This window comes from Culex quinquefasciatus, chromosome 1 (genome assembly GCF_015732765.1).
Source record: "Culex quinquefasciatus strain JHB chromosome 1, VPISU_Cqui_1.0_pri_paternal, whole genome shotgun sequence".
Taxonomy (NCBI): Eukaryota; Metazoa; Arthropoda; class Insecta; order Diptera; family Culicidae; genus Culex; species Culex quinquefasciatus.
The window spans coordinates 44,863,372-44,875,573 of NC_051861.1; the positions used below are offsets into that span (position 1 = coordinate 44,863,372).

General features: G+C 38.9%; 1 protein-coding gene across 3 annotated transcripts in view; it reads right to left on the bottom strand.

The window, feature by feature from the left end:
• The window catches only part of LOC6033666, an 80,925-nt gene that overhangs the window by 7,167 nt on the left and 61,556 nt on the right, over window positions 1-12,202 (bottom strand). For all 3 annotated transcript variants that reach the window (XM_038248286.1, XM_038248287.1, XM_038248288.1), the window contains exons 2-5: window positions 10,885-11,766; window positions 3,980-4,558; window positions 1,785-1,958; window positions 1,394-1,526 (exon numbers count right to left, since the gene is read on the bottom strand). In XM_038248286.1, coding sequence (XP_038104214.1) covers window positions 1,394-1,526; window positions 1,785-1,958; window positions 3,980-4,558; window positions 10,885-11,129 — 1,131 coding nt within the window. In that variant the 5' untranslated portion in view covers window positions 11,130-11,766. The remainder of the gene's footprint in view (window positions 1-1,393; window positions 1,527-1,784; window positions 1,959-3,979; window positions 4,559-10,884; window positions 11,767-12,202) is intronic.

The window sequence follows — 12,202 nt, forward strand, 5'->3', positions numbered from 1 at the left end:
TGACACCCTGGAAGGTCGAGTCGTCACCCTGTATGTCAATAACAATAACAATAATAATATCAATTTATATCACTCAATTTTGCCATTCCGAACACTGTGCACTGTTGCCAGTGAAGTACAGACTGCACTGAACAATGTCAACAGCCAGCTCCAGCCAGGTTCTCGCAGCTAGAACAAGTGCACCGACAACTCTGATCAACCAAGTCAACTCGGCTACAACCGCTCTGAACACCGTTGATGCGTCCCTGACGACCCAGGAGAACTCGCTCCTCACCCAGTTGAGTTCAACTTTGGATTTCTGACTGGAACGCTGACTGGACTTCTGAAAACGCTACTTGGTGTGTTGGGATAATTAATTTCATATTTCATGCCATTCATTTACTTTGATTCATTTAATTCAATAAACAAAAACATATGAGCATACTTTTTGGACAATATAATAAGAATTGATTGATATTGTAAGTGTTGATTTATATAGTTTTTGCCATAATCATCATTATTCTAAAGATAGATGAGTCCAAAAACAATAAAAAAATGTATGTAAAAAGCATGGTCGGGGCAAAATGCACCGCGCTGACGCTTCTTTGTAAAAACGGGGTCACTTTTTAGTTTTTCACACAAAGTTCACACATCTTACCAAATTTTTGATTTGATAGTGTTCGTGAGCGCCGTGTAAAAAGTGACAGTTCGTCTCTTTTTAGTTTGACTTTGACCAACCATCGGGTTACAAACTAAAAAGTGTCAAACGAAAAAGTGACCAACCACCGGGGGTTGAGTGTAATTGTCGTTGTACAACTCATTTCCAAAAATGTTCGATTGAAATTCGGCAAAATTTACTTCTTTCAATTACGTTTGAACGTGTTACGTGTTTCAATAACATATATTGTTTAACACTATATTTGTTTTACATAATCGGGATCAAAGTATGGAAAAATCATTAGTTAAATAATAAATAATCTTATTTTTTAGGAATTATTAAATCACTTGCAAATGCGTCAAAGGCCCTTTTCAATTAATTTACTGAACTCTGTTGTTACTGGAGTGCAGACTGCTTTGAACATCATCAACGCCCAGCTCAGTCAAGTCATCGCCGCGAGGATCGAAGCTTCGCAGATCTAATCAATCATCTCAAATGTTGGTGCATCGCTGCCGACTCAGCTGACAGGACTTCCAACGCCCTTGTTTGGTGTCCCAGGATATTTCATTCAAGATCTCACGTCGCTTAGTTTTTAATTATGATGATGATATCAAATTACTTAAACATTGTGTCGTTGCAAAAGTACTTCGCCCTTGAAATCTAATCAAGCAAATCGCCAGTGAAACTCATCACCGTCACATGTGAAACCACAATCATCCCATCCCATCACATTCCATGTCAGAGCATTTCACTTACCACGATGATCGAGAACAGTATCTTGGCCTTGAGCTGGTGAGCGTGCTTGAGCTGGGGCAAACTGTTGAGCGAATCGAGTGTATCGATGCGGTTCTTGCTGTACGTCAAGGTGTACTGTCGCACCAGCTCGGAACTAGATCAGCCGTCGTTCGTGGAATGTGATCAGCACCATGAGAGAAATGGAAGTGAAAGCAAAGGGGGAAGAAGAATGGAAATTCGCAACAGTTAATTAATTGATTGTGGTTCCTGGCGGGACATAACCTTAAAAAAACTGAGGGGGTAGGAGAAGCGAAACAAAAAAGCGTTAAAAAATGGGAGCAAAACTAATAAAACAAATAAAGTAGTTTCTGCCAGCTTAATCAACTCAGAGATTAGGCGCGGGGGTAAATACTTAGTCTCATCGCTATCGGAGTCGGAATGGTAACCGTCGCTGCCGCTGCTGCATCCGCCTCCTCCTCCTCCTCCGCCGGTGCTCGTCGGGCTGCTCGGCGTTGAAAGCGGTCCCATCAGACCCAGCACGGCGTCGCAACCCCGGGAGTAGTTCATCAACAGGCCAGCTGCAGGTCTACAGGGGGAAGAGACGGAAAAGAGCAAGAAAGAACGAAACAAACCAACAAGACAGTAAGCGAAATCAAGAGGAAAATTCAAAAACAGCATTAAAAGCACTAGAACAAAGGCGTTTAATTACTAGATGAGACGTTAATTGAAAACGAAGCAGAAAATCAACAAGAAGAAAGAACCCCAAAAGTGGATCAAATTGCGCGATGCTCAGCCTAATTAATGAGGCGTCCAAAGGCGAGGAGACCTTGTTTGCCATTTTGGGCAATTTTGGTCGACCAAAGAACTTCACGCGAACTTGGTGATGTGTGGGTATAGAGTTATTTACGTGCTCATGTATTGCGTGTACGTACACGGAAAAAAGTGAGGTTAAATTTTGTCCGGCCAGCAAAATTGAATGGTGCGCTAGTGTGCGTACGCGAAACGTCATAAAGCTCTATTGTTTGATAATTTGTGCGAGCATTTGCACGCTAAAAAGGGGTAGGGGAGATGGGGGTAAGACGGCCACCCTAAGGGAGAAGTCTAATAAAATTTACACAACAGATTATTTTGATCTCAAATTACGTACATATTGTTCTACTACTAGTCCATTATAGAAATGACATAAATTAGTTGGTCTAAAAACCAATTTTCAATACTTTTCAGCAATTTTAAAAAAATAATTGAAATCGTATATATATGAAATACGCGGGTAAGACGGCCACCCATGTGGGGTAAGACGGCCAGTGCTATAAATTAACTTAATAACTTTGCTAAATCCACCCAAACACCTACATGGTTGGTTCAACAGACTTCTCTGAACATCATAACTATTTTGGTTGAAAAAATCAGGTTTCAAATGTGAAGAAAATGCTGTTTAAAAAATTTCATATTTTGGCTCAGTGAATTTCATATTATTGCGACCACATTTTATGAAAAACTATGAATTTTTACTACAAAACAAACACAATTTGGTACAATAAAAATAGTTTGTGTATTTCGATTAGAATAAGTAAATCAAAATTATGTAAACTATATTAAATTAGCGATTTTTGTGAAAAGTTTGCTAGGATTTTCATTTCATTTCATTTCATATTTTGGCTCAGTGAATTTCATATTATTGCGACCACATTTTATGAAAAACTATGAATTTTTACTACAAAACAAACACAATTTGGTACAATAAAAATAGTTTGTGTATTTCGATTAGAATAAGTAAATCAAAATTATGTAAACTATATTAAATTAGCGATTTTTGTGAAAAGTTTGCTAGGATTTCATACTATTCAATGAGTTTTGCTATATCACAGTAAAGAATGTTGTCGAAACGGTAGTTAACAGCATTTTGATTAAAAATGGATAGTTTTATTGAAAATGCTTTTCCTTTATCTACAAATATGTCTTAATAGTCAAAAACCGTCAAAAATATAACCTATATCAAATAAAATCTACAAATTACGGGTGGCCGTCTTACCCCCGGAGGAGGTGGCCGTCTTGCCCCCAAATAAATTATTTTTTTAAACATTTTTTGTAAACAGTTCATCGCATTTTTTGAACTTTTTCGAGGGACATAATCTAGGAAAACTTCAATTTAACATGAAAAAATATTTGAAGAAAGGAAAACATATTGTTATTTAACAAAAATGCCTAAGTTGTAATTCATGAAAATTACATCCAGTTTCAAGTTCAAAAATTATTTCTTCATTTTGAGCTATTTTTATACTATTTCAAACAATATTTTTGACAAAGGTGACTCCATATGCATTATTTAGCATGAGGAACAGTATTGCTAAACATTTTAGTAATATTCATTAGTATACTTATTAAAACAGTAGGGTGGCCGTCTTACCCCGCCTGGCCGTCTTACCCCCAGCTCCCCTAACAAATAAATTATTTCACCATCAAACAACATTCAATGACATTCGGGAATATTGAATTTTCGGGGAAATGATTCTCAGAGATATGAAATTAAGAAAAATAAGATTCAGGGATATGGAATAAAGCCCACTGATTGTATGAATGTTTCACAAAATTAACCGCCACCCTTACCTCTCCTCCGTGTTGGCTGAGGTATCGATTCGTCGGATCTGCCCCACGCAAAAGAGCGCCTCCTTATCGTTCTGCACCCGATTGGACAGATTCTCGATGAGCAGCCCAAGCTGCTTCAAGGCCGGCTTATCCAGCATCGTCAGAAGCGTTTTATTGTCAATCAGTCGTTGCTGGATGTCCCCGTGGCTGATGGCCAGTAGGCGCTGGTGGGAGGACTGAGCTGGGTCCGGATTCACCGTGACCGTACTGAGTTCCTCCAGCTTGTGGATCGCCGCCTTGTACGTCTCAATGTGCCGTTGGAGTTCATTTTTAAGCGCCACGTGCAGACAAATCAACGCTCCCGTGTGGTCGGCGGTAAGGCCATGAACTCCGAGCCCTTCGATGGCCTGGTCCAGCTGCTTCCGGCGTGCCATTAGTGCTTCCCGCAGCGCCGGTTGCCACGTTCCGATGGCCTGGGCCAGCTTGGTACATCGTTGCCGCAGGCCGGTCTCGTGTGGATTGCTAAACAGCTTCACCAGGTGCCACATGATCGCTTCGCTGGGGACATCGGGCTTTGGGTTTGGCACCACCGTGTTTAACCTGTTGAAGATGGAAAAGAGAGAGAAATCAAAATCGTGAGTTGCCTCATAACATACAAAAATCATCCGCGAAAGCATTCTTCAGCGGTGAGGTGTGAAAATAATGACCGCAGGCCAATTATTTCCATTTATCGCGGGTGTCTCTATTCGCCGAGATTCAATTTTGCAAACACAATCTCCGATCCAAAGTCGATGGTGTGATGAAATTGGCACCACAGAAGAAAAAGAAAAATTGCTCTGTGAGGTGGAAATTGGCTGCGATGATCGGGCCAATCAACGGCTTTAATTCGTGAAATGGGCGCGTCGGTAAGTGCAAATGTTGGTGTGAGAATTTGGAAATATCAGTGACGAAAGGCAATCGTGGGAGTTTTGCTTGGTTAACGCGAAAAATGGACGGTTTGAACTTGATCTTGAATTCGGTGGGGCTTATTTAAATGGCTTGTTTACGAAATTACGAAATATTGCAAACGAGAGCATTGCCAAGTAAAGTGCAATAGCGTGTATGCAAATCGTGATCACAGTGTGTAATTGTTTCGACTATTGCCGTCAATATGTACATTAATTGTGTTTCATGGTTTTGAACACGTTGAATTACCAAGAAAGAAAAAAAATAAAGTTGTTCTCAGTTAATCCTCTATACTTAGATGGGTTTCATATTCGAAAAGTGTTTCCCTGAGTAACATCATAGGGCTTTTGTTAATTTGATTTGGTTAACCGCGGTGGATTTTCATGAAATAATTCGAACTGTCAAAAATCCACCAAATCCACCGCGGTTAACCAAATCAAATTAACAAAAGCCCTCATGATTCGAATTTCTGGATGCTTCGAAAGCCGGACACCTCATCTTGTTTTGTCTCAATTATTTGGATATAAGTACGGATAATTATTGTCAAAACTGTGTTATTTGATGAATTCAAATTTCAACATTCATTTCAAATATGTTTGGACGCTGTATCCAATGCCAAAACAATAAAATTAAATAAAAATATTAGTTTACCAAAACTGTGAAACGTTTCGCTGAAATATATCATAGGCGTCCGAAGCACGGGGAAGGAAAAGCAGAAATTTATAGTTTTGATTTCCTCAAATTCTAGCATTTTCATACAAAATATCGATAATTTTGATCTTAACAGCATATTTGAGACCTAAAGAATGCCATTCACTAAAATTTCAGACCAAATTCCTACAATTCAAAAGCAAAATCGAGTGTCCGGATTTCGAATCAGCTTTTATCAGTGTCCGGGATTCGAAGCACAACAAGTCAATTTAATTTTGAAATTGTGATGAAAAATGGTTTTAAAAAACATATTTAGCATGCACTCTTTGAAATTGACTGTTTATACTAAATCCTGATGATATTTCTACATTTCCAACTTATTCCATGATTTTTTGACAGCTATAACAAAAAAAGATATGCTACTAAGAGTCCGGATTTCGAATCATGACGTTATATGAGTACGCTTTTAAACAATAATGGTGTAGGGTGGTCAGATTCTAGTAAAACAACAATATTATAACATTTCTTAGTAATCTTAGTAATCTTAGTAATCACAAAAATAATGAAAAAAAAATCGCTGAACCTTCAGAATCCATAGGTGATGATCCAATTAATTCACAGCGGCGAGATAGCCGAGACGGTTGGGGCGCGGACTTGGTAATCTGGATATGTCTCTCAACAGGTTGGTCTTGTTTTTGGGGTGTGCCAAATTTATTTATTTTTCTTTTGTACATGCTTTTTGTGTACACGTTTTTTCATACAATATTACATGCATTTGCTCACAAAGGTGATGTGCATGCTTTTGCATGCGATTTTACCATCGGATTTTTTGCTGTGCAGTACATTGAAATTTTACAAAACTTTTAACTATTTTTCTGATCAGACAAATCTCATCTCGAAAAATGTCACTGGGACCTTCCGGGATCAAACCCAGGCCGACTGGGTGAGAGGCACCACGCTTACCCCTACACCACGTCTCCCGGCTTTTTTCTTCAATTGTAATCGTATAATACAAATATATTATCAACTGACAATCATTATATCATTACTAAAAGTGAAAACGTCATCATTTCTATTGCCCTGTCTCTCAAAACAAGTGAAAACAAATTCAGTCAAGTGCACCTCCCCAACAGGCACCCAACATGCGATAGCAAACTGCTTTCGAGATCTTCTTCGAGACCTATTAAACCTACTCCAGTGGCTCATTCCCTAATCCCATGGCCGTGGTGCGCGTGTCAGCAATCCGTCAGCGAGCGTTTATTCACGCCCGCCCAACAGTCAGTCGTATCTTAATCAGCAATTTAACCGCAAGCTATGGCTTCTTTCGTTAGGACTTTAATTCGAAAGGGGCCGCCATTCGGCGTTTTGCGAAAACGGAAAAGACGTGTGATCTTTTGACCCGAGCCTCCAATTTATCACCGCGGTCACGGTGAAGTGGTCCAAGAGGCTATTCACTTTGGAACAAGTTTATTTTCTATGAGTTATTTAATTAGGGATTAAAAAATCACTTTTAACGTTTATAATCAAAATCATTAATCTAACTTCCTCTAAAAGGAAAATAAACCATATTCCTTTAAATTTGAAGACCCTATAATTGCTTTCCCAAGAAGTCACCCCGTTGAAATCCTCAGTCAAGTGAAAGTGAGATTTGCAAAAACCGCCGCAAGCATAAAATTTACTCAAGTGGCTGGAACTTCGCTTCCCTTTGCCTGAGGGACGGCAGATCCCCCTCTGGGCGGGACAGGAACACGTTTATGCTCTTTATCACTTTTTGTGATTCCAGTCGAGCTCTGGCGACCATGTGTTTGCCGGGCTGAAGATTTAGTTACTGGTGGCTCCAGCAAACGAACGAGAAGGTTCGAGAGTGCAGATCAGTTTTTATTGGCATTGAGAGGAAAGCGATGCGGTTGGACCAACCTTGCCCGTTGGTGGGAATTCCTCTGGTGTGACGTAGGAGTTGGCATTTTCATGGGCTTCGTGTGGAATTTCATATGAAATGAATAACGTGGAATGAAAGTATCAGCACGTACTCAGCCTCTTTGTTTGAAATAAAACACATTTAAATTATGATCAAAATAAAAATATTTGCATCATAAATATGATTCAAAATAAACAAAAAGCATGCATTCCATGCGGAGTGACATTGGATCAGAGTTTGAGTCAAAAATGCTGAAATATGTATGACCCAATCTCACCCCTGATGACGATATCCAAAAAGAATAAGCAAGGTTGTCGAAACTCATGTCAGCATTTCGGTTATCGATCCACCGAGACCACTCAGAACCAAGTTCAACTCGGTGAGAAGCGTGTTCACCTGGATTGCTTGCTGACACTGATTAAGACCGCACTGGATAGTAATGCTGCTTTTTTTGCACATTCCTAATTTCGAAGAATTCTTATAAGATACTTGAAATTTTGAAAATTGAAATCGTAAAAAATCATGTATTTTTTGAATACTGTTAAAGTGGCATGTTTTGTTAAAAGCATTTATCATGCTTGGACATCCATTCCCAATTTTCCATTTCTCATAATCTTTTTCCCAATCCCAATCTCCCCAGTTTCCTAAAATATCATTATCTGTCAAATTTACACTAACACATCACAGCTAACTGATTCGGAGCGTATGGTACGGTATGTCCACGCATCTTTCTTCTCTTGTAGAATCTGTGTTATGTGTTCCGTTCACAGAATCCTCTCTGCGCCAAATACAACGCTGTATGGCAGCTTTAATTTCTGTATTACATTATAGTATTTTCTCGGATGTACCGAAATTTTTAATATAAACAAAAAAATGCTTGGGGCAATAGGGTAACGAGCGGGAATTCCCAGGCATTCAACCATTTTTGGACCTCTCGATTCCCGGGAAATTCGGTCGAGACTCCCGGGAAATTTTAAACTTATAAATATCGAAGCAAAATTATAAAAATTAATCAGAAAAAACACTTGAAAAATTCTAAATTGTTTAGAACATTGATTGTTCAATGTTCGATGTTCAAGTTCGAATAAACCAATGCTTCTCTAATCTTCTTATTCAGAAAATGCAACTTTTTACTTGTCAAAAATTCCAATAATTTTAATTGGAAGAAGCCAAAAAATGTGGACCCCACAATATACCTCAGAACATATCTAGCATATACACCACAGACATGAAAGCAAATGTATTATTTTCAAATATTATTTGTAAGAAGGAAAAGCCTTTTCAAGTTAAGTTCAATTTTCATATTTTCTCTCGAGCATAGCAATCCTCATAATCTAGTTTTTGTGAACATTTGGGGTTTCCTGATAACTGTAAATATTTACAGCTGACCTTAAACATTTTAGAAAATTAGTTTAATTTGTTGTTTTGAGTAGTTGTTTATAATATTCCAAAATTCCCGATACTGGGAAATTATAAATTAACTATGTTAGTTTTTTTTTTACAAAAATATAATAACAAGTTTGTGCAACTTTTGAAAAATCACTCAGTGCGAATTCAGATTCGTAAATATTTTATAAATCAGATAAAAATTACAGGGATTTTATATAGTTCCTCAAAGCAATGAGGCTACTTAAATTAACGATTCATAGAATAAGTATTAGGGTGGTCCAAATCCGGACTTTTTTGGGGCTACCCCCTGAAATCAAAGATTGGCCCATCACTAGGCTAAATTCCAAATTTGAGCTCATTCTGACCACGGGAACCCCTCCCTCCAATCGCTTAAAGTTTGTATGGGAAAAATCGTCAAAATGTATGAAGAAAAGCAACTGTTTTACTTTTTTACCTGTGGAAGGCGCCATAGTTATCCGATTCTTACCATTTCTCAAATGTAGAACCTTCATTAAATTTAGAACAACTTTCCCGAAGACACTATATTTTTAAGATTTTTCTCGCGAAGTTATTAGCGCCCAAAACTGACCCTTTTTGCGCGGCCAGCTGTAAGGGGCTACCTAACAACGATGTTTATTTCCAATTCGTACACGCACGTGCTCTCTCTCAGGTTCAAACTCTCTCACGAGCTTGCTCGCCTGCCTGCCTGCCTGTTGACCTACAAGCGCGCGCTGTTTCTCTGCTTGGACGTCTGTCGTCGTTTTCGTTTGCTATCCGCTGCGCTGCGTTTCTGGTATGTTTATTATAATTTTCAACTAAAATAGCAGGATTGTCTTGAGATATATTTAGCATATAAATTCTTAAATTATGTCGAAAATAAAAAAAAACCTCGCTGAAAAAAAATAGTTTAAAGAAAAGACAGCTTAGGCTCAATTAAAAAATTACAGCAAATGTCATGAGAACAGGGTTTGTTTGTTTTTCCAAGCATTACACGCAGTTTTTCGTATATGATATAGAAACATGATAATGATTCAATTATTTAAAAAAAAATTTCAGGTAATACAAATGTTGTTCCTTTAGGTAGTTTGCTTTAACAAAAATATACTTTTGTACAAATCAGAACAAATCAAGGCAATTTAACCATTATTGCTGCAAATTTCCATTCATACTCTCTAAAATTATTTTTTTATTCTTTCTGGAAATTTCTTTCTGTGTTCCTAGACCACCTGCAACAAATATTGCAACTGTTTATCATTTTTTTTTGTGGCCTTCCTTTAAGATACTCATTTGGATTCAGTTTAAAAAAAAATCCTTCCTTTTTTTATCTAAAAAAACTGCATGGTCTTTCTTGTAACAAAAGCAGATAAATTAAAATCCAAAACGTTTGCAATTAGGTTTGGATCAGAACAGATGACGACTCATGGATGAACTAACAGAAGGTGTTAATCCATCCATTCTTGCAAAATCCATTTTTGCATAAGAGTTCAATAACAGTTTATGTTATCATAACAAAATTTTTTATCGGTCTGATATTGATTGAAAGCCAGAACAACTTGGGGATTACATTTTTTGTTATGGAAGAATACCTCCAACTGTTATTGGGATGATCGGATTAGTTGTTAAAATAACAAAAAATAATAACAAAGATTTGTTCGAAGAATCACTAAAAATGTTATTAGTCTGTCATTACAATAACATTTCAATAACAAAAAAATCATAACGACGAATAACAAATCTTGTTATAAATAACATAAAATGTTATTGGCCTTGTATTTTTAAATATCAAAAAATGTTATTCCCAAGATATCACTGTCTGCTCGGGTAAATATGGGTATTCGGCGCCGTTGCTCCGTGCCCTACTTTCATACATTTAGGAGCCCAGGGCGGCGAAGTTCTTGTCGATAAAAAAGAAGACGATTGTGGTTGGTACTAGCAATAGTGGCCGACAGCTATAAAGCCAACTTCGTTGTTGGGATAATCGATTCACTTTCAAAAATGCAAAATACTTGAACACCCTACTCACCGATTGAAGAACGACTCCAGCAGGTAGGTGCTGTGGGGCAGCGCCTCGATCAGGATATCCATCGGCAGTTCGGCCACCACGGATCGCAGCACAGACGGACCGAGCCGCCCAACCACTGTGGCCGCTTCACGGTACTGTCGACCCTCGGACAGTAGCATCAACCGGCGAAGCACCTGTCGCGGACTGGTGAAACCCTCCCGACCGTCACGCGGTGGCCCCCGGATCCGTTCGCGACTATCGGCCATGACTATCTCTTTCAATAGAGACGAAGAGGTTAGTTTTCACTAGTTGAACAAAATCGTTTTCTCGACTGGCGTCCGCAAGGGGAAAGAATAAATTACTTTTAATTTTGAAACTCCTCAAGTGACGAAAACTTGGCCCATCAATGGATTAAGGTGAAGGTTGCCACTACCGGCGGTCATCGCGAAGTTCCTTTCTCTCTGTGCGCGGAATCACCAACTTCAATACCAGTCGAAACGGTAACATCCGAATAACTCTTTCAACTTGCTGACAGTAAAACCACAAGATTGCATCATTACCAGTCGCGCGGCCATTGTTGGCGACGTTTCATGACCCACTGCGGCGGTCCAAGCTCAACCGACGACGTCGACTGCCCCAAAAACGGACTCAATTTCCCACCCATAACCTTTAATTTGGACGCGCGCGTGGTGGTTATTCAACTGTGACTTCAATTAGTCCAACTCAAACTGTGTGTCATCAACGATTTTCACTGCTCAATTTTCCGTAAGAACTCGGTTCCGGAACGCGCGTCTGTGGGTTCTTCTCGAATGGCGCTGCCCCAATTTGCTGGCTGTGGTCTCGGGTGGTCGACTCCTCGGAAGTTAGCTGGAGTTTGTCAGCTGATGGAATGTAATTCAAGGCCTGTGAAACGGAAGAGACGGGAAGAAAAAAGGGGAATAATTTGTCATTAGTATACAGCTTGGGCTCAGAATTATGGAGAGAAAAAACAACAATTTGTAACCGATTAGAGAGCAAGGTGGGAAAATGAAAGAGTTGGAGGAATTTTCTTCGGTTCACCTACTTTTGAGGCTTGGGTTTATCACGGCATTCACTGGCTGAACGCAATCAGCGAATGGTGGAAAAATCTGAAAATCAACACTGATGATAGTGGTTTGAGTTTCTTACAGGTAATCGAAAAGTTCTGCTTTCTAATGATTGCCTTGCAAACAGCGATGGAAGAATCATCATTAAAAGAAAATGTTTTGTCGTTCATCAAAAGTAAAAATCCGTAGGGAGCATAGCTCTCCTTTCTCATGCAAGAAAAATCAGTAAAAGGAATCTTCAAAATCATCATCTT